This window comes from Mesoplodon bidens (assembly GCF_964165515.1).
Source record: "Mesoplodon bidens genome assembly, chromosome: 11".
NCBI lineage: Eukaryota > Metazoa > Chordata > Mammalia > Artiodactyla > Ziphiidae > Mesoplodon > Mesoplodon bidens.
In genome coordinates this window covers 11,515,591-11,540,913 of record NC_138167.1, presented here as the reverse complement: position 1 = coordinate 11,540,913, position 25,323 = coordinate 11,515,591, and the positions used below count along the sequence as shown (strand labels likewise).

The 25,323-nt window shown below is 36.9% G+C and overlaps 1 protein-coding gene across 1 annotated transcript in view; it reads right to left on the bottom strand.

Annotated features, from left to right (window-relative positions):
- PTPRO (protein tyrosine phosphatase receptor type O) overlaps positions 1-25,323 on the bottom strand; it is a gene marked incomplete at its 5' end in the record, with an annotated part of 220,369 nt that overhangs the window by 85,537 nt on the left and 109,509 nt on the right. The window contains 5 exons of the mRNA XM_081249297.1: positions 786-947; positions 2,726-3,169; positions 4,782-4,934; positions 6,673-6,831; positions 17,498-17,771. Of these exons, the coding sequence (XP_081105423.1) occupies positions 786-947; positions 2,726-3,169; positions 4,782-4,934; positions 6,673-6,831; positions 17,498-17,771 (1,192 nt within the window). The remainder of the gene's footprint in view (positions 1-785; positions 948-2,725; positions 3,170-4,781; positions 4,935-6,672; positions 6,832-17,497; positions 17,772-25,323) is intronic.

The window sequence follows — 25,323 nt, the reverse complement described above, 5'->3', positions numbered from 1 at the left end:
AGAACCTAGGGGCAAAACGGTAATTTGCTTTTGAAGGAGGAGATAGAGTATGGTGATCCTCCTTCTTGGAACTCAGTTTTTATCCATTCCCTTCTGGTTCTTCTTTCTGCTGATCAGAGGCACATTTAACTCCTGATAAGCTAGGAAACTGGTTTTTGGCCTCTAAACTTCTGGTAAGCATAGTCAGATTAGCAAAAAACATTACAGACATACACTATGTGTGTAGCTTTTAGAGGCTAGTTATTGCTCTGCTATTATCCCTGATGGAATTGGTAGAAGATACCCTAAGACTTGATATTGGAGTATTCATGATGCTCTAGCTTAGTCTTGTGCTAACTTTTGGAGACCACCTAGGTCTCACTACACCTGAATCTCTCTCTTTCTTTCAAGCTCCATAAGCTCAATACTCTAATGAGACTTTCCACACAGACCAACAATATCAATTTTCATTATGGCTTTCAACAAAAGTCCTCTTTCTCAAACTATGTGTCCACGTCCTTGGAGACTTTGTTATCACTAGTGTGGAAGGTCAGTTTAATAAATGTTCAATTATCACAATAATTTTAAAATATCCTCAAGTTAAATCCCTGGGTAGTTTTGCTACTATGAAACATACATATATTTTCCTGCTGTCAAAATCTCATGGATCCGGGCCTCTCATGATCTTGAAGAATTCTCAGGGTCTCTAAGGTTTGATGCATAATTGATGCCTGAGTGTCATTAATCTCACCAGTTCCATTTTTCTAGCTCCTCTGTAAGTGCAAAATAATCTCTTTGGTACTTACTGATATAAAAACTGAGTGATTTTGCTGACTGGCTGTTTCGAATTTCACAAGATCCTGAGGAACTGAAGGTTGTAACAGATAACTTATATTTCCCAGGCTCCTTCAGTTCTGTAACAAATTCGTGTGCTTCTTCATCCATTGTCAAATATTCAGTAAAGTTTTCTAAATCATGTATAAAAAAGAGAATATATATGAATTGATATCTGGAACAGTCTTGGCTATAGAAGTCAATTAATTTAAAAAAAAGTATTTTTAAAATTTTTCCTCCTTCCTTTTCTTAAGTTGAATTATACCTCTAAAATTACTATTAAAAAGGTGACTAAGAGTTCAAGTTATTTTTTACAATAGTTTTAAATAACCAAATAAAATATGGTGCACTAATCAACAAAACTAGGGATGGATATATACTGCATTCTTACATACTGTCAACCAATAAAGTTATATACACAAAATAGAAGTATAATGTTAGGAAAAAATAGCAATAATCAACGTTCTCATTTGGATATAAAGGATTAAAAAACAGTACCAAATGTTGTATAAGTTATTTGTGGTAGCATTAAATATCCATAAGTGTCTTAAAATATATTGAATTATCTCTATTTAGAAATAATCCTCTGGATATATTTTTCTGACACTTGTAATATTTTTGCTTCATTGGTTTGCTTTCAGAAATTTTAAAGGTAAAAATGATTTTTGCATTGCTTCAGAGTCCACCTCCTGCTGCTTATTCATTTGAAGTTGTTATCACTTGGTGACTGTAACACAACACACCACAGTCAGATAAAAGCATGATTGAACCTTCATGGAAATAAGCATTACAAAAAATTATGAATTATAAGACCCTATTTTCCATAGAATATATTGAGGAATAGAAAAATAAAAGACAGATTAAGGGAACTTTTTTTAATACAAGTAATTTCAGGCAAATGTTAAGAATTTTGACTCAAATAATTGGAGATGAAAAAGGATTTCAATGTTATATAATATTTGGGTATGGTTGATTGCTCTATACTCTAGTATAGAGGAATTCACAGATCTTGTATTTCATTCTATTGAATAAAATGGGGGCAAACAATATGTCATATATAAGACTACATGATTTGCATACCTTATCCTATAAATAAAGCTGTCAATTTAACCTCAGATTTTGACAACTTGACAACTTTTGCTACCCAGACTACTAGACTGGAAAGCATAAAACAACACAAACAACAAATAACTATGAAAACCTACCAAACAACAATTCACATATGATTCATGATCCAAATTTACTGAATGCTGTGGCCCTGCTTTTCATAAATTAGTTGGTTAAATATAAGGAATAACTCTCAGTTGCTAAGTGAATACAATATATAATATAGTAGCTAGAGTGGAAATACCAGTTGCTATGTATTTTCTATTCTACAACCAGCTTCTCTTTGGGAAAATGTGAGTGGTGCTGGTTCCAGGGGGCAACTGCTAAGGGGAATAAGAGTAGCTTGATAAGCAGGACACAGGTCTGATACTCTTGGGAAAGTAGCCAGGTTGTCAGCAAGATTGTTTTGCTGCATGCTTCACAAATGTGTGTACTGGAAAACAGAATATTTCTCCAGGATATTTTGTAATTTGTTATGGTTAGAACCTTAATTCAAAATCTTTCTAAATATAAAGTTTCCTCAGTTGCCTGGGGTACGTGAAACGTCAGGTAATGAAATGTATACAGTTGCCTGTACTTGCAGTGTATGAACTACCCAAACCAGATTCTGACCCAAACTGTTCATTTTTGTTTTCTGGTTTCTGTCTGCATTGGATACTCCATTAAATTCTTCCTTTTCTTTACCATCTTTCTTTAGATATTAACTGTCTACCATCAGTCTTTCTTTCTAAATGTAATTTTTAAAAGTTTCAATTTCCTTTCCTTTGCACCATTACTTATTTCCTCTGATTTCCTATTACTTTACCTTCTCTTTCCATGTGGATATGGAACCCATCAAATGCAGTGGGTGGTTTTGGTGGCAACCAACTCAGTATCATTTGGACAGGGAAAAAAGAGAAAGAGCTGGTCGTTGCTTTCTCAGTCTCACTGAGTGTATTGTTATTTTCATATTCCATGGGAAGAACACTGCCAAATTCATCTTCACTTTCAGGAGTCGCAGATGCACTGTCCCACCAATATGGCTGGGATGTCGTTTCATAGTCACTGCTGTTAAAATCAGGCCAACCAGAGGAAATGTTGCCAGAGGGAATTTCAGGAGTGTCATCAGTAAAATGGAAGAGTTTGTCTTTTCCCATTGTATCTTGTGATCTCATGAACGATTCCTCTGGGAAACTGCCACTCTGTTCTTCCCAGTTGTTTTTGTTCAAGTTTACTATACGAACTGAGATATTTTGAGGAGGATAAGGGACTGTAAGAGAGAGAATTATCATTTTCAAGTATTTTTAACTATTATAATGAATACTTAATCTATTAATGAGTCAAACATACAAGCAGATTTAGAAAGTAGAGTTTAGTTTTACTTTTACTGTATAGATAATTTACATCAAGAACAAGTGTGGTTTCAAGTACACATACATCTAAGATTTTGTACACAATGTGCACACATTAGCTTATCACCAGTCACACTTCAAATATTGATACATTAATTCATGATACTATGTTTGTCCAAGTGGTGATTTAACCACTTTCAAAGTAGAGTTACATACATATTTTTCAGCTTATCACAATCTCCTTTTTTAAAAACTGAGTCTCTGTCACTAGATCTTTCTTCCAAAAAAAGCAACTATAGTGTTTTTATAGCTATCAAGATAAAAATACTCCCTATGACATAGTTGCACTTAGAAGAGTTAAATGACTGAATTGCCTTCAGAAACAATAACATGCATGTTGGAAATACGGCTTCACTCCTCATCTCTCTAAAATAAAATCTATGTACACAAAATGAGTTTATGAACTATGGAATCATACTTTTGTAGTGGTAGAAAATTATGAAGGCACACTGCATGGTCTCCACCTGCAAAAGATTGTATGCACCCTGCAAATAGCAGCTCGACTCTCACCTCTTCTAATAAAAATTAATCTTTCCCTCCTTTGTGCTGTTATATAAGTTTGTACCTCTTTAATAATATTTATTATTGCATTCTGCCTTGTATGAGTGCCAGTAGTACCTCTACCATTTTTGAGAACAGGGAACCATCTCACCAGACTTTGTCTTCATCTCTCCCAGTACTTTAAACAACTCCCAGGTAAAAGATGCTCAATTAGTTTCTTTACTTGAATAATGAAAACTACAAGTAGAATCTTAGATGTTGATGTGAGGTGAATAAAATTTAGCTGAAATATTTTCTTTGCTTTGGCCTAATTAATGAGAATTCGGATTTGTCAACACATCTTAGAATTTCAGAATGGCAGGGTCTCAGAGGTGATCTATTATAACACATTCCCAATGTTTGTATGAATTGTGTCTCCTGCATTCCTACGGAATACTTAAGGACATTAGGCATGAAAAAATATCAGTCATATTGGTATTGGCAATGGGCATTTAGTATGTGTATATTTATATCACCCATACATTCTTCCGTCTACCTACCATCTGTCTATCCATCCATCCATCCATCCTATGATTGTGCTTCATTTTAGTGATGCTACTAAAATTAATAATCTGATAATCTGTAGTAGAACCTCTCACATCTGTTCTTCTGTCAGATGAATATTTTGTCAGGTTATAGAATAAATGTTGTGCACTTGATCCAGTTAAATTACTTAATTATAACTTTTGGTAGTGTCACACAATTTTTTAAATTCAAAGATTACATTGACATATTTAAAATTTTTCAAATTGAATATTTTGCTCAATTCCTTTTACATTGATAGAAAATTTGTTTTAGATTACTAAAATACATATTTATTTTCTTTCTTAGCTCTGGAACAGAATTCTCCTTAGAATGATAGGAAGTATATATATAACAACATATAATTTAATTATTTTTTCACTAAATTTGATTCTTTGGAAGACTTACCAGTTCTGTGCTGTTTGGGTTCATGACTGACACCGCTGTACTCCACAAGAGTGCTCTTATTAAAAGTTGCCTCAGATACCAGCTGAAAGGTGATATTACTATAACATATTCCTGGCAGCCAGTGATTAAATACTGTTTTTCCCTTAAAGAAATCTGAGAAAAAAAACCAATTATATTAAAATTTCAGTTTCCTAAATGCCACACACTTCTAGAAAGTTCTGAACAATTATGACTAACTATCCATAAAATAATATTTCCTGCAACTTCCGGCATGGTCAGTAATAAAAAATTGATATAAGGCTAGAGATGAAAATTTGGATTTTTTTTGACACAAACTGAAAGGCTTTTTTCTGCAAGAATTGGATACAATTGGAATTAAAATTTTATTATAAGGACATTTGGTGTATTAAGTGGAGAAGATAACATATAGAAATTGTAGAGATTAAGTTTCTGCTAGCCATTTCCTTTAAGATAAAAACCCAAGGTATTTTGTCAATTTACGACTTAGGAAAAAATAATTTTACAAGAAATGTTTTCACTAGTCTCACTTGTAGAATATAGCCTATTTAAAAAATAAAACAGTTTGTCTGTTATTTGGTGGATAGGACCTGCTTGAAAATAAAACCTTTGAATTTTATTTGGAAAACATTTTATTTGGAAAATAATAATAAAATTAAAAATCCAATCCAAGTTAGAAATGAGAGAAACAAAAAGTACCACTTATTGAATGAAAAACCAAAATTAATTTTAAATTAATTAAATTTAAAAAGAGAGCATATTAATGAACTTATTTTTAAACTCATGGCATTTAGCTCAACAAAAGTTTCAGTGACTACTTTTCAATTATTTCTGAACTTATATTTGCATGTGATAAAAAAGCAAATAAGGTCCCAATTATTAATTTGCAGGTAATCTGTTTTCATTCAAAATAAAGAATGCAGTAATTTATGGAGTCTCTTTATGTTTATTTGATATTTTTTTTTAAGTTTAAAAACCCTGTAAATTCACTGCATATATTTTAAACAATGTCTCATTGAAAAAAATCCATGGGAGATTCAGGAGTTTGTAAAAGCAGCAAGTCAAAGTGAGATATTTCTGGATATCATGCCCTATGTGGTTGAGTACCTGTCCTCTACTTAGTTTCCAGTTACAACTAGTCAAATTTGAGACCATCATCTACACTCTCTGCAGATAAATATTATGGTGCTGGGTCCTGAGAATATTTACGTTTCACCAGTTCAGTCCCCAAAGGCCATCCCTCCTTCTTGCCCTATCCCTCTCCCTCTTGACCTGCCTCTGCCCCTGAAAAGTTGAGTTCTTTCAAAATTATTAATTCCCCTAGGCTCTCCTCTCTCTCAAGATCCCATCAAGCCAGTAAAAATCGTGAAACCAATTTTTGTATATTAATGCAATCATTTAGCTAGTCATATAGATAAATATATACAAAAGAACTAAAAAGCATTGTCTTTTGCGTTTGAGAAAAATCTTGGACCATCTCCAAGTGAAACATTGTGAAAGGCACCTCTCTAGCTTCCCAGTTCTAGAAGTGCCCTAAAACACTCAGAAAGAAATGGTTAAGTGAGGTGCTTCTAAATTTAAGTCTGAATTTGTTTCCTGCACCAGACATGCAGGAATAATATTTGGCAGGAATAACATGTGAGTCACAATAATTTGCGTTTTTCTTATGCTTACGCATGACACATGACTCTAAAGGACGAGACATTCTAAGACTCCTCATAACAATATTTTCACGCATCAGTAGCTATTTTTATTAGTTCATTTATGACCAAATGGTGAATTATAAGACCTCTTCAGAGCAAGAGCAAGACCATTTGGCAAAAATCATGTAAAAGTAATAGTCATCATTTTTCATCTTCCTTTTGCCTCTTACCTTTATATAGCATTGTCCGGAAGTCTTTACCTTCCCAGTAGCTTATGTTTACTCTTGTGAAAACGTTATATTTTTCTGGATAATGAATTTCAAACAGGACTCCTGTTTCAGGAGAAGGTTTATAGTCATATATTGAAACACTGGTTATGGGAAGAGGTTCTGCAGAAGGAAAGTTAATGGAGAAAGGGGAATTAAGAAAAGAGCAAAAGGCCATTATCAATAGTTGGAAGGGCCAAGGATTACACCTATTAGAATTTTACACATATTTTTATTATCTGTAAGACACTAAACTCTTCAGTCTCCTGAGTTGAGTGTTCTCCTTAGCAGTAATTAATAATGCATATTTTAAATAGTGATTTCTGCCTTTCAAAGAACTTTCAGATTCATTTTTCCATTTGCCTTTTGCAATAACCCTGAGATCTAGGAAGAGCAAATATTAATATCATCATTCAACATATAAAAATAATGATAACTCAGACTTTAAATTACTTGTCAAAGTTAATTTAACAAGGACATGGCAGACATCTCCAGATTCCTAGTTCATTTTTCTTTTCCCCAAGCCAAGAAAATTTGACATTAATAATAGACCAGTAGCAGAAAATACATTTTGGCTCTAACCAAAGATAAATGTTTCAATAATCAGTTATTTCTTTGTGTGAACTTAGCACTTATTTTATGTTAAGTATAACATTGCAAACCATCCTATGTTGTGAGGATTGTAGTTTATGATGTTTATCAAACTATTCTTTCTACAGAAATTTAAAAATGTTTATTTCTATTTTGCACGAGTTGTTAATTCATTACAAAACTTTGTAAATACTCTTGGGCCTCTCACTGTTGTGCCCTCTCCCGTTGTGGAGCACAGGCTCCGGATGCGCAGGCTCAGCGACTATGGCTCACGGGCCCAGCCGCTCCTCAGCATGTGGGATCTCCCTGGACCGGGGCACAAACCCGTGTCCTCTGCATTGGCAGGCGGACTCTCAACCACTGTGCCACCAGGGAAGCCCCTCATTTTTTTTAATAACTGTGATTGATGTATGTCTGCATCTCCTCCACATCCCACACTTCAGCCAAAGTCTTGTAAAGTGCCAGAGGCCCCTCACTCTTCAGTAGGAACTACTGGATAAGTTTTACTTGCATTCATTTCGTTCAAGAAAATATTTTAAATAATTTGGCTTGGAGTCAACTCTTGTATTATAGAAAAAATGATTTTAATTCAAAATTTTAGAATTGAGAGTATTCTTGGACATCTATAGCCTAAATGAAATATCCTTAGTTTAAATTTTATACTTTGAAATTTTCAGTTTCAATAACATAAGAAAACAAAATTGACTTGGTTCATTCAACAAATAATTACCTACTTTGTCTCAATCTGTAGCTAAATATCTTTCATTTTGTTCTTCAGTATCTCAACCTATTTTTGCTTTTGACTGATGAGATCCAGGGAAGACTGAAAATACATGTTAAAATTCTTAATTTTTTCCTGGAATTTTCTCATAAACCAAGCCAACGTCTATAAAAAAGTTGGAAGGCCTTCAGATTGCAACATATATTGGGATCATGTCCCTGTAGACTATGTGCAATGTTCTCTGGTTAGAATGTTTCTATTTTATCTTTGTCTCATCCTTGGTTTTTGTACTTAAAGGGAGAACAGAGTGAACTCACTTAAGTGTCATGTAAAGAAATCAGCAAACCAAGCCCTGAAGACGCTGAGTATTTCTCTTTGATTAATCCCAGAGCAGTCTTGAACCATTTGAAGATCTTTCTTCCAACTCAGTCTAATTACTAACCCAGGGAGTCTACACAATCCACTTATTGACTCTGGATATGAGAAACAAAATGAAAGCTAACAGCAAACAGCAGTCACAGAGCCATAACTCTTCCACTGCTGCAGCCCAGTTTCACATCCTCACCAGGGGTCTGTCTACTGGAAAGAGAAGTTAGAGGTCCACTCAATCTTTCATGCCCTGAGTTAGGAAGTCTGCACATCAAAGCCATAGTCAAACTTTGCAATTCAAGAGATACAGGAGGATTAGAGCATAGATATTTTATTTTGTGATTTTTCTGTTAGCTGTGCCAACTACTTAAATTTTAAACTAAGAGAATTTTTTAAATGCCTACTTACCTGTTTGCTTCCTGTATTTCCCTCAACTTCAACATATATAACCCAGGTCAGCTGTAAATTCTAAAGTCCATACCCAGGCATTTTTGAGGTATATTCAATACAAGAATTACTGTTTTCTAGAACTCGAATGCATTCTCTAGAAATATTTTACCATCCCTCCAGTTACTTCCCTCACTGTTTTTCTTTTTGAAAAATTAAGGGATGTGGCATAAACCATAGCTGTAATTACTCATGTGTTTTTCAGTGATGACAAGGTAAAATCTTGATCTAATTCATTACTCCTTTCTCTGCCAACTACCCTGTTATACTTCCCTTTCTTGTTTTAGGAACCAGGTGAGACTGGACAGAGAAATGTAGTTGTTTAAAAATAGAAATCATTTATTATCTTCATTTATTACTTTTTTGTCTTTAGTTTCTCCTTTTTAATTAAAAAAATTAATCATTACAAAATATAGTTGAAACTCCCTCATATAACTTACCCTGATCCCATTTGCCTCCCATAATTTGGCCAGAGGTAAATTATTACTCTGAATATGGTATTTCTCTTTCCATGCATGTTTTTCACTTTTATATTTGTAAGTGTCCAATATTCATATGGACTATTACTTCACATACTTTAAAATGTTATGTTGATGGTATCATATTGTACGTATGATTCGTCAGCTTACTTTTTGTCACCTAACATCGTTTTTGAGATTTGTCCATCTTGATGTACCTCTAGAAAATTTAGTATCCATTTTACAACTATACAAACAATATAATTTATCTGTTTTTTTTTTGTTGTTGTTGTTATATACGTTGTTTTCAATCACTCACTTTTGCAAATAATGTTGCAATAAATGTTTTGGGACATGTTTCTTTAGCTTGGAAATCCTGGATAGTAGAGTATGCACATCTTCAACTGTTTGTGATATTGTGAAAATGTTTTCTAACTTGATGTCAATTATCTATCAGTTGTGTGTGATAGTTCTTATTTCTCCATATTCTTTTTCCAACACTTGCTTGTATCAGTCTTTTTATTTATTTTTAATTAATTTATTTAATTTAATTTATTTTTTTGGCTGTGTTGGGTCTTCATTGCTGCACATGGGCTTTCTCTAGGTGCGGTGAGTGGGGGCTACTCTTCACTGCGGTGCATGGGCTTCTCATTGTGATGACTTCTTTTGTTGCAGAGTGCAGGCTCTAGGCCTGTGGGCTTCAGTAGTTGTGGCATGTGGGCTCAGTAGTTGTGGCTCACGGGCTCTAGAGCACAGGCTCAGTAGTTGTGGCGCACGGGCTTAGTTGCTCCGCAGCATGTGGAATCTTCCCAGACCAAGGCTCGAACTTGTGTCCCCTGCAATGGCAGGTGGATTCTTAACCACTGTGCCACCAGGGAAGTCCAGTCTTTTTAATTTTTGTCACTGAAGCCTGTGAAATTTTGTCTCTTAATTTCCTGTTCAAGAAAAGATTGAATATCTTTTCATATGTTTATCTGTCATTCGGCTTCCTTTTTCTTCAAATCATTTGTTTGATACCCTTGCCTGTTTCATGGATTCTTTTTCCATATTTTCCTGCTAATTTCTAATGCAACCTTTGTCATATACCATTTCTCCATTGTCATTTTTTATTGTGTACTGTGCCTTTCATCCGGATACATTTTTCTTCTTGCTGAAACATATAATTTAATAGTTATTTAAGTTAGAGTATGGGTGTTAAATTCTCCTAGGCTCTGTATACAAAAAAATTTTCTTTATTCTTGATGTAGTTTAGCTGGATATAGAATTCTGGGTAGTCTGATTTCCCCTCAGCACTTTGAGGATAATGCTCCATTGTCTTCTTGCACCAATTATTGCAGAAAAGAAAGCTTCTGTCAGTCTAATAGTTATTCCTTTGTGGATACTATGCTTTTTGTCCATTAGTATCTTCTAAACTTCTAATTTATTTTTATTTATGCTTGATCATCTGCAGTTTCACCATCACATATCTAGGTATGGTCTTAGTTTTGAATTATGGTCTAGGTACTTGGAATGCTTTGTCAATCTGTGGATTCATGTCATTCTTCAAGTCTTGGAAATTCCCATAATGAGTTCTTCAAATATTATGCCAATCATCCCTTCCATATTTTTCTTAATCTCTTAATCTCCTTAGTTAGAATCTCTCCACCTCCATACCTGTGGGAGTATTGTCTCACTGTGCTAAATCATGGGACAATGACACAGTATCATCTTTCAATTTACTGACTTTATTTAATTTTTATTAGTACAGAATTTATCCCATCTATTGAAGATTTTCAATTAATTAACATTAAATTTGATTAATTAAATTAATTTTACCTAGTTTAACCAATTAAAATATTAAATTAAATGATTGTATTTTTTATTTTAAAATTTTAAAATTTATATTTATTCTGTATGTTTCTGTTTTATTTTTGCCAATTTTTGTTTCATTATTCCTTAATTCTTTTTTAATATGTGTAATTCTTTCATTTATCACTTTGTATATCATAGCATACTGTAAATTTTTGTTACATTGCTACATAAAATATAATACAAAATGTTATAATAATTTTGATGCCTATCTTTTTTAGCATAGATTTCTTTGTCTGTTCTAAAATATAAGCCCTAGGCCAAATTTTGATTTCTCATTGCCCCATTTCTTGTTCTTTCCTCACTGCTTTGAAGCAGTTTAGCATCCTTTCAGCTCACCAGAATCTGCAGTCTAGAACCAGGGCATATAACATTATTTTGGGGCTCTTCATATTGTGGATGGTATAGTGGTTTTCACAAATTCATTCCTTGAGTCAGAGGGTAACTAAGCTTGGCCCTTGATAGTAAGAATGTGTGGCCCTTGCCTGTATCCTTAGGCCTCCATATGTGCTTTTTCTTCACAAGCAGGAAGAATCTTTACTCCAAGCAAAGAGTCTGGCTCTGGGCCATATCTAATGTAGAGCAACTCAAGACTTCCTCCTCTACGGGGCCCAGATTCAGTACTATCTCCTTTCAGACCCAGAGCACAGGGGCCCCATGACTTCAGCCTACTTCCCTACTTTGAGTTTCTGATTAATGGAGACATCTATCTTATTTTTGAGCCTGGAAATATACTTCTGTTTTTCTTTTCACTTTTTGGTGGGAGCACAGAGTGTATGACAAAGCAGGACTTTACTGCATTATTTTTACTAAAAATCTTACCATGAAGTTCCCATTTTTTCTTTTAATAAAAAACTTTAAAATGACATTTAATATCATTATTATTTCCTCATTAGGTGTTCCATATAATAAAAACTGATGTTCAAATTGAAGAATATTTTCTGTTCCTTCATTACCTTTGAACCATTCATACAAATCATAAGTAGGAAAATTTTTAAAGTTCTGGATGTGGCTATCTTAGAAGATGAAAAAACAAAAGCAAATGTGGAGCAAATACTGTTTCAAGAAAGCAGAGGTAGCCTTGTACTTATTAGTATCTGCTAAGTGCTAAGAGGTGCTTCTTTCTGCGATTGCTCTGTTTTGAGGAACTAAAACTAAAAAAGCTGTTGAGTCAGTGATCAGTATCCTTTGCTTTCAATGTGACCAACCTAAGAACATGTGTCTTCTGACATAGCCCTCTTGAGGGAGATGAACATGGGATTAGTCCCTCACTTCTGATGGCAGGAGTAGGGAAAAGGGACCAGTCCAGGTCCCAGGCCAGAGCTCTTGTAATATGTATTGATGATAATTTGAGACCTGAACTGATGGTTCAGCTATATCCAAGCAGGCCACTGAGGTGAGCTGGCTGCAGCAGCCACCCATGGTCCAGGAGGATGGTTACCATTACACCCACTAACTTAGTTTGAGTCTCCATCATTTCTTTAGTAGGAGAGCAAAATTTGCCACCCCAAAATGTATCTCTTTGGCATGAGGAGTAACTTAGGCTGAGTATTTTTAAGAAAAAGAAGACTCAGCACATGTGTTTCCTCGGACAGTTCCTTTCCTAGTGTTAGACAAGAGCCCACTCTCAGGCCCTGGAAGGGGTCCCCCTTCCTGAAGCATCCCAACATCCAACAGCGAGAAGAAAAAGCCAAATAATCCATGAGACACAATTTTTCTTGTGTCGATCAGAGAAATAAGATTGTAAGGCAACCAAATGAACTAAATTCTAAAGGCAAGCCCCTCTGAGGAGAAAAGGGACACATTAACTCTTTTACCTTTAGGAGGGCATGGCAGAAAGAAGGGACACCATTAAAGCAGGAAAGAAGAAAGCAACTAAAATTTTCCTGATCCAGAAAGGTGGAGTGTGTTCTAAATAACAGTTTAGACTGCTCTGCCCAAGAAGGTAGTTACCGGCCACCTGTGGCTATTTAAATTAAACTTAGAATGAATCAAAATTAAATAAAATTAAAACTGAGGGGCTACTGTACTGGACAATGCAGATATAGAACATTTCCATCATCCAAAATTTCTGTCCAAAAGTATAGGACAGAGCTGGTTTAAAATGAGTGGGGCTCCCAGGCACAAGTGGAGCCCACTTCTCTCTAGCCCTTTACATGGGCCTCCATCAGGTGCTCAGGAGAAATACTGATGGCAAGAGAGCCACCCTCCTACCCTCCAGGGCACAGGGGTGCAAGTGATAAGTAACACCATTAAGAGATCAAGGAGAAAACTTAATTCCCTGGACTTTTTTTTTTTTTTTAAAGATGTTGGGGGTAGGAGTTTATTAATTAATTAATTTATTTTTGCTGTGTTGGGTCTTCGTTTCTGTGCGAGGGCTTTCTCTAGTTGTGGCAAGCGGGGGCCACTCTTCATCGTGGTGCACGGGCCTCTCACTATCGCGGCCTCTCTTGTTGCGGAGGACAGGCTCCAGATGCACAGGCTCAGTAGTTGTGGCTCACGGGTCTAGTTGCTCCGTGGCATGTGGGATCCTTCCAGACCAGGGCTCGAACCTGTGTCCCCTGCATTAGCAGGCAGATTCTCAACCACTGCGCCACCAGGGAAGCCCCCCCTGGACTTTTTAAAAATACAAAGCAGAATGCTTTATGCCTTGGGGAGAGGTAGAAGTTCTTTCCCTCTCAGTTCCCTGGCAAAGATCTTCCTCCTTCTGGGGTACAGGTAGAAGTAAAAGATGTATATTCCTGAGTCAAGGGCAGAAACAGCCTTGGACTCGTGATCTTCACGCACTGATAGAAGGTAGAGTTCTGCTACTATGGGGAAGAGGCAGGAGACTCTCCAACCCAAGACCATCTACAGGTTTAAGGTAGACTTTTTCTGTGAGTATATAGCAAGGGGTAGGAATGCTGATAATGCCCCACTTAGCATCACAACGTCTGCCTAAGCCTGAGGCTGGACCAGGAGAACCAAGATCCTCCCCCGTCCCCCCAAAAGTTAGCACTAGTAAAAAGTCCATTGGTAAGGGAGAGGCAAAATCATGGATCCCTTCTGTGGTGCATGTGTTCAGGACTTGCTGAACATTGAGGGTAGAATTGGAACATTGAGAAACACCTTCTGTCACTGCTGGCAGCCTACCATTGACCAGAAGAATTTGAAGTCTGTGATGAACTGTAGGTTAATAGTACTTTAAACTGAGCTCAGCTATTGACTAGAGTGACTCAATTCCTCACAAGAACAGCCTAGCAATATGGAAGATTTAAGTTAAATTCAACAATATACTTAACTGCATTAAATATAAATGATCTAAGCTTGTACTGTTTAAATTGGTAGCCCCTAGCCACATATGGCTATTGAGCACTTAAAATAAGGCTAGTGCCACTGAGAAACTGAATTTTAAATTTTATTTATTTTAATTATATTTAAGAGTAAAAAATGTGTAACTTTTTATATCCTGATTATATACTTCAGAAATAAAATATTGCCTGCCTTATCAGTAAACAAAGGATGTCACAGTCATCAGCGATTGCAGCCACTGCCAAAGGTGAGCTGGTGAGCCCTGAGGAACTCAGGAGGGAAACCAAGAATGCCTGTCATCCAGCAGCCTTCAGATTGCAGCCACTCCCGATGGTGAGCCCTGAGGAAACTCAGGATGTGAAAACAGAGGATACAGGCCCCAGATAGCTGAAGTGCGAATCAAAGGAATGATTTCAGTGAGCCCAAACTCTTGTATCTTCCCATACATAGAAAAGCGTTAAATTCCTTAACTAGTTTTCTTTTATTAACAATAATCTTTTGATCCTACTACCTGCCTTTTGTTGCAAAACTCCTACATATCCTAGCTCCCCCCTCACCTCCTTGGAGCAGTTTTCCCAGGGTTACTTGAGACGCTGCCTCCCGGGCTTGAAGTCCTCAGTAAGTCTACCGAAGAAAACATAACACTCAACTTTTAGGTTGTGCATATTTTTTTAAGTCGACATACTGAAACAATAATATTTTGAATGTAATGGGTTAAGTAAACTATGTTATTAAAATTAATTTCACCTTTTCAGAAAGTTTCTTAATGTGTCTAGCAGAAAATTTAATATTACATATGTGGTTAACATTCTATTTTTATTGGCTAGTGCAAGTCTAAACACTCCAATTAAAAGGCAGAGATTTTCAGATTGGGGGAAAACGCAAGATCCAACTCTATGCTGTTTACAAGAAACCCATTTATATATAAAGATATAAGTAGGTTAAAATTAAAAGGATGAAACAGGTATACCATGAAAATACTTAAAAAAAGAAAACTAAAATGTCTATATTAATATCAGCCAAAATAGACCTCAACACAAGACATATTATTTGGTATAAAGGGTGACATTGTATATAGATAAAAAGGTCAGCTCATCAGAAAGACATGGTAATCCTAAAAGTATTGTATTTGCACCTAACAACGTAACAACAGAACTTCCAACTAAAGCATAAGCTAAAAGAAGTGAAAGGAGAAAGAGACAAATCCATTCCCTCTGTCAGTCATTGTTAGAACAAACTGACAGCAAATCATTAGGGTATAGAAGACTTGAACAACCAACCTGACCTAATTGACATTTATTGAAACTTCACCCACCAAGTGCTCACAGAAAGCACAAGAGAGGCCATATTTGGGGCCATAAGACAAAACTCAACAACTTTCTGGGCATTGAAATTGCACAGAGCATGTTCTCTGATCACAACGACAGTTACCTAGAAATCAATAAGGAGATCTCTGCAAAATCAACAGTTTTGGACATTCAACAACAGAATTCCTAGCCCACATATCAAAGAAGAAATCACAAAAGAAAATTGAAAGCCTGTTGAGTAGAACTTACTGCACATGCTGAAATATCAACAAGATATTCCAGAAATCTTTCACCATCTACTTACTTAACACATTTCTTTGTGAACCATTATCTAAAGGGCCGACCCCTCCAGCTTTGATCCAGAGTGGCTTAGTGCCTGCTAATAAGTGTTGGGTCAGCAGCAGTCACTAGTTTTATTTTGCTCTGTGTCTTAGCCTTTTTTTCCTGGTTCCTTTTCTTGTTACTTGCTTAGCTATATTGAATTAATATTTACTGATCACCATTTAAGCATAAGGGTCATGCTAGGTCATGCTTATGAAATTATGAAGATGAGTAAGGCAGAGCTTCTGATTCCAAGTGTTATATTATAGGCATTATATGACTAAATCTGCTGCCTCGTTCTATTAACTCCTAACTTGCCATTTCTGGAGCTTGTTTAAGACAGCATTTTACCAGGCAAGTCCTTCCTTTAATTCAGCTCGGTCCTATATTTGTTCATTATATGTATAAACCTTGAAGGTCTTGGGTCTGTGCCATTCCTAGTTTTTAGAACTCAGTACGGATCCTGGAACTCTGCCAAGGGAAACTTTAATTAATTTTTGACAGACATGTTAAAAATATGTCCTCTAGCTTGATTCTGAGTTCTTGCTTCTTGGTGTTTCTCTTTACTTTTATCCCAACAGAAAATAGCACTATGTCCTTTTCCTTAATGGTGGCCAGAAAGATCACGTATAGATGGCAATTAAAAGATTGCAACCACTGGAACAAAGAGAAAAAAGAACTTTGCTGAGACATTGCATTGCTCTAGTGATAAACTCTACCATCTTATAGATAACAGTTTTTCTTCCATACATCAACATATACAGTAGAGCCGAATTTTACTTTGAGATTATGTATTAAAGGCAGAGAGAAAAGTGAAAATCATATGTAGTTAAAACCACTCCTAAAAAATTTCTAATATCAGCATGACCTCTTAAGACATGTGCTACTAAAGGTTAAAATGTTAATGACTTTTTTTTTTCTTGGCATTTTTCTTGGGCAGGGGAAGCCTAGGCTATTTTGAGGGTGAGGTGAGGAATAGCAACCGATACATAACGATATCTTTTACTCTCTCTCAACTAAAAATATGTAATTTTGATTTTGAGCCAGCTAAATATTAGCATAAATTCATTGCCTCAAAAAGCAATTTGCTTAATATGAGAATATGTGTTCTAGAAAAAAAACTTAGTTATAATCATACTATTAAATTATATAGCAGCAAATTACATCATCCAATCATGAATCTAAAATTGTCATTCAATCTCAAAATAGGTTGACTTCTTTTGGTTTAAACACATTTTGATTAACAAAAGGTTACAGTAAAACGTGATCCAGCTTCAGCAAGAGACTGTATTCTTAAGGTAAAGCAGAACTTTGAATCTTGTCACTTGATTTCAAGGCAATTGATCTTGCCATTCTGGGCTCTGTTTTCATGATAACCCCCAGGGGAATACACCCAACAAAGAGACACAGAGAACAATATTGCACATGATGCTTACTTGTTAACACAGTGATTGATCTGGATGGCTTGGTAACCACATTTCCATTTACCACTACCAGAGTGATTATATAATACAGGCCGTGATAATTGGCCTTAAAGATAACGGGAGGAGGCAAAGTACTGTTGAATTCCTCAAATTCGAAGAAGTAATTTTTTGATTCACCAGTTATCTTCACCACATACACAGATGATGGACTCATGACATCTGAAGCTTCTAAAGAGACAGCGATGCTATTATCATCTTGGACAGTTACATGGAATGTTGTAGCATTCTGTTTAAGAAAAGAGGGAAAAAGGAAATGGAGGTCAAATTTCAGATTATTTTGCAATAAAATTATACCGACATAATTTCCCCAAAACTAGCATTGTGATAAGCATTGCTTTGTGAAATAGAGTTACATAGGTATTTTAGTGTACGAGGAAAAGCAGAAAGAGGGAGATTAACCCTATTGTGGCAATTGATCTTCTCAGGCTTTTTTACTTTTAGCATTCTTCTTGATTGAAAAGCTGCTTCCAGTTCATGGATTGTGTCATGTAATAAACACAAAATAAACATCATGGAAATGCGTAATTATAAATGAATGAAAATCATCTTGGCACTCGACTTCCAGAGAAGTCCTATGGAAGGACTTTGTTTCACCTATGTTGAAGAAGCTGTATGGGTTGAAGAAACTATTTTACTTTGGAGGGAGTAGTCCTGCCATAGTCCTAGGAAAATTCTAGAAGAAGGTTTCAAGGGAGTGATTTCCTCTCTGATGTCTCACCTGTCAGTCCTGGAAACTAAAATAGTCAGGGCTGAGAAACCTGTGATAATCCTCATTAAAGGTTAGCCAGTCCTTAATAAGAGAAACTAAGATGCTCTTTGAGGAAAGGACCAGACTCAGGAGCCGTGGGTGTTGATGGAAAAATCAGCAGTTAGTGGATTGAAAACTTTGCTCCAAGTCTCCAGATAAATGCTCATGAACAGTATTTGAAGAATCATTTGTGTAGTTGGTTTAAATATTCCTTCCTGAGTTTTTCCCACACTCCACAGGCAGAATCCATCCTCTTCTGTTCTCTGGTCTTGACAGGACTCATAGACTTTCTGACATTTGCCGTTCTGTTTTTAATTGACCTCCTGGGTATGTAGTGTCCAGGACAAGTTATTTCATTGTTCTGAGCCTCAGGGTTCTTTTCTACAAAAGTGGGACAGAAAAATTGCTGAAACTTGTCAAGGACTTACAAGGATCCAGGTACCAAGCTAGGCAGGCTATAAACACGATCACCTCATTTAATATTCAGAGTTATCTCACGAGGTAGATATTATTATGTCAATCTCAGTTTGTCACTGTGCAAACTGAGAGCCAGAAAGATTAAGTCACTTGCTCCAGGTCACACATGTAGTTTGGACTTTTAGCCACCGTACACAAGTACCAAGATGGAGCTCCATTGTTGTTCTACATGTCTTTGCCTTCTCCTCTTGACTTATTTTCCTAACATCGAGTCTGACAGACAGGATATAGCTGATAAATGTTTGTTAAATGAATGAAAGAATTGCTGATTGCATTAATTATATGTGAGCATTCTCCTCTTAGGATTAATCTACTTATTGATTTTGGTACCTCACATATTGTCAGCAACCAAATCAAGTGTACAATACAGCAATCCTTTAAAAGATACTGTATAGACCTAAAAACATACTGACTTTTTTTCTTCTTATTTCATTTTTTAAGAAGTCTGGTTTTTAAAGGTCCTAGTACTTATAAAGACTATCTAGCCATTAAGAGAAGTTTAATTCTATGTTAGCATTTAGTAGACTTGATTGTGTTCACGCTATTCCTATTACACTAGACTGTAAGTCCTCTAGGGCTGAGACTGCATCTTATTTCTAGCTGTGTCCCCAGTTCTAGGACCAATGCCTGGCATATGTCAGGTGGTTTGTGATCTGGGCAGGTCTGGGAAGATTTCTGTAACCCGGGATTGTCAGTACAGATTGACTCTTCAAATGTCCTTTATCCACATTTGTCTCTCATCCTCAGATACATGGGCAGATTTCTAAAACAGAGTCCTGTACTTTTGGGACCAAACATAAAATGTAACCCATTCTCCATTGCCAGCGATCAGGTGGAACGTGAGGCTAAACCAAGCGTTGAGTATCCAATAGCCCTGAAATCTGGTTTTTATTCATTATTGATTATAGAAGTTGATTCACTAACTCCGAAAATAATAAGTTTACAGACGTCAGATACACAATTACTAAGAATTTTTTGCTCTATGTTTTAACAGCCAATAAACTGGAAGTGTTTATGATAATGAAAAGAGGAAAAAATAAACTCAATTTTGTAAAGTGTTTAAGAAATCTGTGTCTCGTGTGTCATGATGCCTTGTAGACAGTTAAAGCCTCCAGGAAAAGGAACTAATCTTCCAAATGCTAACAACAGCTTTGGGGATGGTGGTATCAGCCATTAAAATAAGCATTGGCCCATGTGTTCCCAGGTTGCCAAAAATAAATCAGGGTGGGCTAATCAGATTCAGTCAGTGCGACTAATGAGAATAAGGCAGCAGGCTAAGTGCAATCTAGGCAGTGAGCCTAAAAGAAATGTCATCTATGTTATTTTTTTCCTCTCTGTCCCCTTCACTTCAGCTTTTCCTAGAATCTACATTCAGGAGAAAATTCTGAATGTATGTTGCAGGCATGTCATCCCTGCTGAGAAGCAGAACAAAAAGGAAGCGTTAAAAGTAATCAGAATGGGGCTTCCCTGGTGGCGCAGTGGTTGAGAGCCTGCCTGCCAATGCAGGGGACACGGGTTCGAGCCCTGGTCTGGGAGGATCCCACATGCCGCGGAGCGGCTGGGCCCGTGAGCGACAGCTACTGAGCCTGCGCGCCTGGAGCCTGTGCTCCACAACAAGAGAGGCCGAGAGAGTGAGAGGCCCGCGCACCGCGATGAGGAGTGACCCCCGCTCGCCGCAACTAGAGAAAGCCCTCCCATGGAAACGAAGACCCAACACAGCCAAAAATAAATAAATAAATTTAAAAAAAAAGTAATCAGAATGGATCTGGTAAACTTAGGCAAGGCCAATGCTGATTTATTTGGTGGATAGAAAACTATTTAAAACTTTTTCTTTTTCTTTTTCTGAGACTGGTAAAGGTATTGCTCAACTCTGCAGTAAAAATATTTTCACTGAAATGTCCTTTGCACAACAAAGTTTAATATAGAAATTTCTCTGGTCCAACACCCTCATTTCACACTTGAGAGAACAATGGTGCAAATGTCACACAGCTAATTGATGTCAGAATAATGTCTAGGATCCACACGTTCTGATGCCCCTTGGTATTTCTCTTTCCTAAACTAGAGGTAAGTTGCTTGAGACAGCAAAAGGGGCCTAGGGGTTTGACTTCAGCAAGGAAGTGGGAGCCCAGGAGCCTGTCACCTGTTCTAAAGCCAGTCCTGGGACAGAAAAGCTATTGGAGACAGAGTGGACAGCATTAAAGAGGAGAAAAATGCAGGATGAGTCACTGGGATGTGGGTCAAGGAAGAGAACTAGCCACAGATACATACTGAATAAATCCCAACTTATAGCTTAAATTGTTTAAGTCGGACTTCCAAAATTTGCAGCCAAAGGTCCTGGTCGATACAAGAAAATTGTTCAGTGTTATAGACATGTAGAGAAGATAGCAATTCATTCTGCTTCTGCAGATGGATATGAGGGAAGGTTTCAGGGTAGAAGGGATGCTTGAAAGATACTCAGGAGTTTCCCAGGGAAACAAAAGTGAGGAAAGTCATCTGGAGAAGTAGGAAGAGACTCCAGGGTGCTCTGGAGTGGGTAGACAGTGCTAAGATGCTCAGAGGAGAGAGCAAATAGCCCAGTGCAAGTTATGCCTTATGAAGGAATCTGGATATTTTTAGGCCCAAAGAAATCATGCACTGTTTTAATGCAGGAAAGTGGCATGATTAGACGGATCACAGTTTAGAAAGGCCAATATAGTTAGAAGGATGGGCCTAGTGTAGTTAGGAATTGGCTGACTGGGCCCATCTAAGGTCCGCAGACAGTAAGGAGGATGTTGTAACAGTTCACATGAAAGCTGACCAGAGTTCAAGCAAAAGCTGGCTGCACCAGATCTGCCCGTGTGAACTGCCGGTGTCACATGCTTCTAGAACATTCTCAGTGCTTCATGTGGCAAACCAATCAATGATTAGTATTATTAGAGAGAGCATTTTAGAGGGAACACTTAGAAAATTCTGCTGTGCTAAGGTTACCACATAAGAAGTGATGGGATGCTCAGTTCTTTTAGATAGTAATATTAATGGTGTCTGGTGCTTATATAGCACTTAATGGCCATAGTCCTCTGCAGACGTTATGTAATTCATCCACTTAGCCTCCTGTCCAGCTCCTGGGAAACCTTTTCCAGCAAGACAGTCTGTCCTTTCAGTTCCTTCAGGAAGATTAAAGTCCCAGAGCAGCCCTGATACTTTCTTTCTTTCAGAAACTGTCAGAGCAGAATTTGGATGTTGATCTCAAAGACTAAGTATGGCCTCCCTCTAATCTCCCATTATTTATTCTATCATTCTTCAGAAAACTTTGAGCAACCAGCGTGTATCAGGAACGGTGCAGGACACTGGGGACATATTCTATTTGGGAGTAAAGAGAAAGACGGGCCTTGTGTGACTTTGTCCTCCCTAGAATTGTATCTGACCAATCATCATAGCAATGATAATGATTTCAATGATGACAATATTATAATAGAGAACATCAACTTACATCATGCTTATTGCATGGTGCCAGAAACTGAAGCTCTGAAGCTCATACAGCAGGTTCTTGAAAGCTGCCTTCTGGGTGAATATGCTTACCAGCTGCTGTGTACTGCAAGACTTCTTTATGTGGGCCTTAAATGTATCTTTTCAGGTGGAGTATGTTAGTTCTCTCTTGGTGCCTGAGTCCACATTCACGCCAACACTGCCTTTCATGTTTTACACGCTCAGATACAGCCATTTCTGTCTTTATGATTTCATGAGACAGAGCCCCCATCTCTTTTGCCTCTTGCTTGGTAAAGGGGTCCAAAACTCAAATGTCAGGCAGGTAATATAAATGTGTGAAGCAGTCAAGTATAAGAGGATTGAATGATGGATTAGTTAGCAAATGGGAGGGTACAGGCATTGTCTAAAAGCATCATTAAAATCTGGCCAAAGAAAACGCATTTGTTTGTCTCTAAGCAAACATAAAATAAAGGGTATACTGGATTTGGGGACTGTGGATAAAGATGTACCTTCTAGGATAATGTAATATCATGGAAGTCAATGGAATATGGTTTCAAGAAGAAAGTGGGGGTCAGTGGTGTCACATGTTGCTAAGAAATTAAGGGCAAGGATTGAAGAAAATTAGACTTGGTCATCAAGAAGTTAATAGTAACATCTTGAAGAGCACGTCCTTTACTAGTATAAAGTAATGAAAGCACAAGGCAACTTTTAAGGAGTTAAAGAGTAAGACAAGCTACATACCCATAGGGTGGTTAAAATTAAAAAGAAAACAGGGCTTCCCTGGTGGCACGGTGGTTGAGAGTACGCCTGCCAATGCAGGGGACACGGGTTCGTGCCCCGGTCTGGGAAGATCCCACATGCCGCGGAGCGGCTGGGCCCGTGAGCCATGGCCGCTGAGCCTGAACATCTGGAGCCTGAGCTCCACAACGGGAGAGGCCACAACAGTGAGAGGCCCACGTACCGCAAAAAAAAAAATTAAAAAAAAAAGACAACAAATACAAAGTATTCACAACAATTTAGAGCAAGTGGCATTTTCATTCACTGCTGGTGGTAGTGTAAATTAGCTTAAGCATTTTGGAAAACTGGTAATATCTACTAAAACTGAATATTTACATAACACACGACCCAACAATTCTAGTTCTAGATATAGGCTCAGCAGAAATGAATGTGTATGTGCTCCAAAAAACATGTCGAAGAATGTTCATATTAGCTTTGTTTTGGGGTCATAATAGACCCATGGGCATTGATTATATTGTAAATAGTTTAGTTACAAATAAATAAAAGGTGCCATACCAAAAAAAAAAACAAAAACAAAACACATTTGCAGGCTAGTCTCAGCCCGTAGGTTACTGGGTTACAACCCTTGAATTTGTTGCATTTGCCATTTCCTTGATTAAATAGATTATCTTTGCACCTTCAGCTTTTAATCTTACTCTGCTCTGCCCAACCAGAGTGCAGAATGATAAGTCAATTTTTACCCATTAAGCATTCATTTAAAATAAATACTAATAATATTTCCTTAGCAAGTTGCCGTGTGTGTGCATAAGTGGGTGTAAAATAGCATTTTATTATATATATTAATGCAGTAATTATTTCCTGACTGTCAATATGGACCTGGGGTAGAAGCTCTGTGGAGCTCTTAAATTTGGAGATCAAAGAAAACAAGCTTGAGGAAAGAATTCAACCTGGCTTTTTTAAAGTGGAAAGAAACCTAGGCTGAGGAGATATACCAAGATTTTATGTGATATGTAGGATAATAACAATAGCCATATATCACATTTTATATTTTATAAAATGTTTTAAAATACATTTTTTCATTCCATCCTCAGAACCTCCCATTAAGTTATTATCTCACTTCACAGATGAAAACACTGAGGCACAAAGGTAGCCCAAATGCTACCTTTCATCCCTGCCCTTAATTGGTGGTGAACTCTCTCAGCACAAACTATGACTTATTCCTCTAGATTATGCTTGAGAGATGCTCAAAAAGTGTGATATCATGAAAAAAAGCAGTTTTGGAGATAAAAAGAAATTTTGGAGGTAGGCCAACGTGGGTTCAAACCTCACTTGAGTGATAGTCTCTCAGTTTAATTCTTTGAGCCTCCTTTGCTTCAGGTAAATTAGGGAAAAGCTAAAACCTATTATGACCAGGTTTTGGTGGGAGGGAAGTGAGATTATATGTGTACATTACCCAGTTGAATATGTGATATTTAGTAGAGCCTCCAAAAACAATAGCTAATTATTGCTACAGTATTTATGACCTATTTTTCTCCTTGATTCTCTTTGGGACATGTAAATTTTAAAAGATGTATCATTTTAGGACACTAACACCATGATTCATAAATGGTTCCATAACCACTCTGACTTTCAGTCTACTTATTCAATAATCAATATTACCCTTTTTTGTGGCATCATGTAAGAGTTTCTTTTTCTATTATTACACCTGTGTGAGACAGCCTGAGCTAACCTGTTGACTGAAGGTTACCATGGGAACAGTTTCTGGGACCTACTATGGTGATGAGTTTAGAGACCTGTGAAGCTGCCTGGTTGATGACTGACTTGGGAGGAGGGGGGTCCACCATCCAGGAAGCCATCACATACATCTATTCTTGACAGTCCAATGATCAGGCAAGTTCTGAAAATATGTGACATTCTTCTGGCTTAATATGTTATGAAAAATAGGGGTCTCTGACAGGTCAATTCTGTGAAACAAGTGTTATTTTCAATAACAAGTGTTACTTCAACATGAAACACTGACAAACATTATTTTGCCTGAATTTTTAAATTCTCTACCCTGCTTCTCTATCCCTAACAGTATTTATAGTTTTTAAGTGGTTTTACCTCAGAAAGATGCTTGTAAAAATGTAGCTGTCCCACTTATAGAAAGATAATGTGAAAGATAATGGCGCTAATCAGTTATTTTAGAATTAATGAGTTCAGTTGAATTTCCCCACTGGCATGAAATGTCTCGCCAACTGTGATACCAGTTAATTAAATCCTGAGGATAGTTAACAAAGAGTGCCTTCTGCTTACGAAACACATAGTTCACAGCATATTTAGGTGCGATCCTTGTGACCTTTTGTAAGCA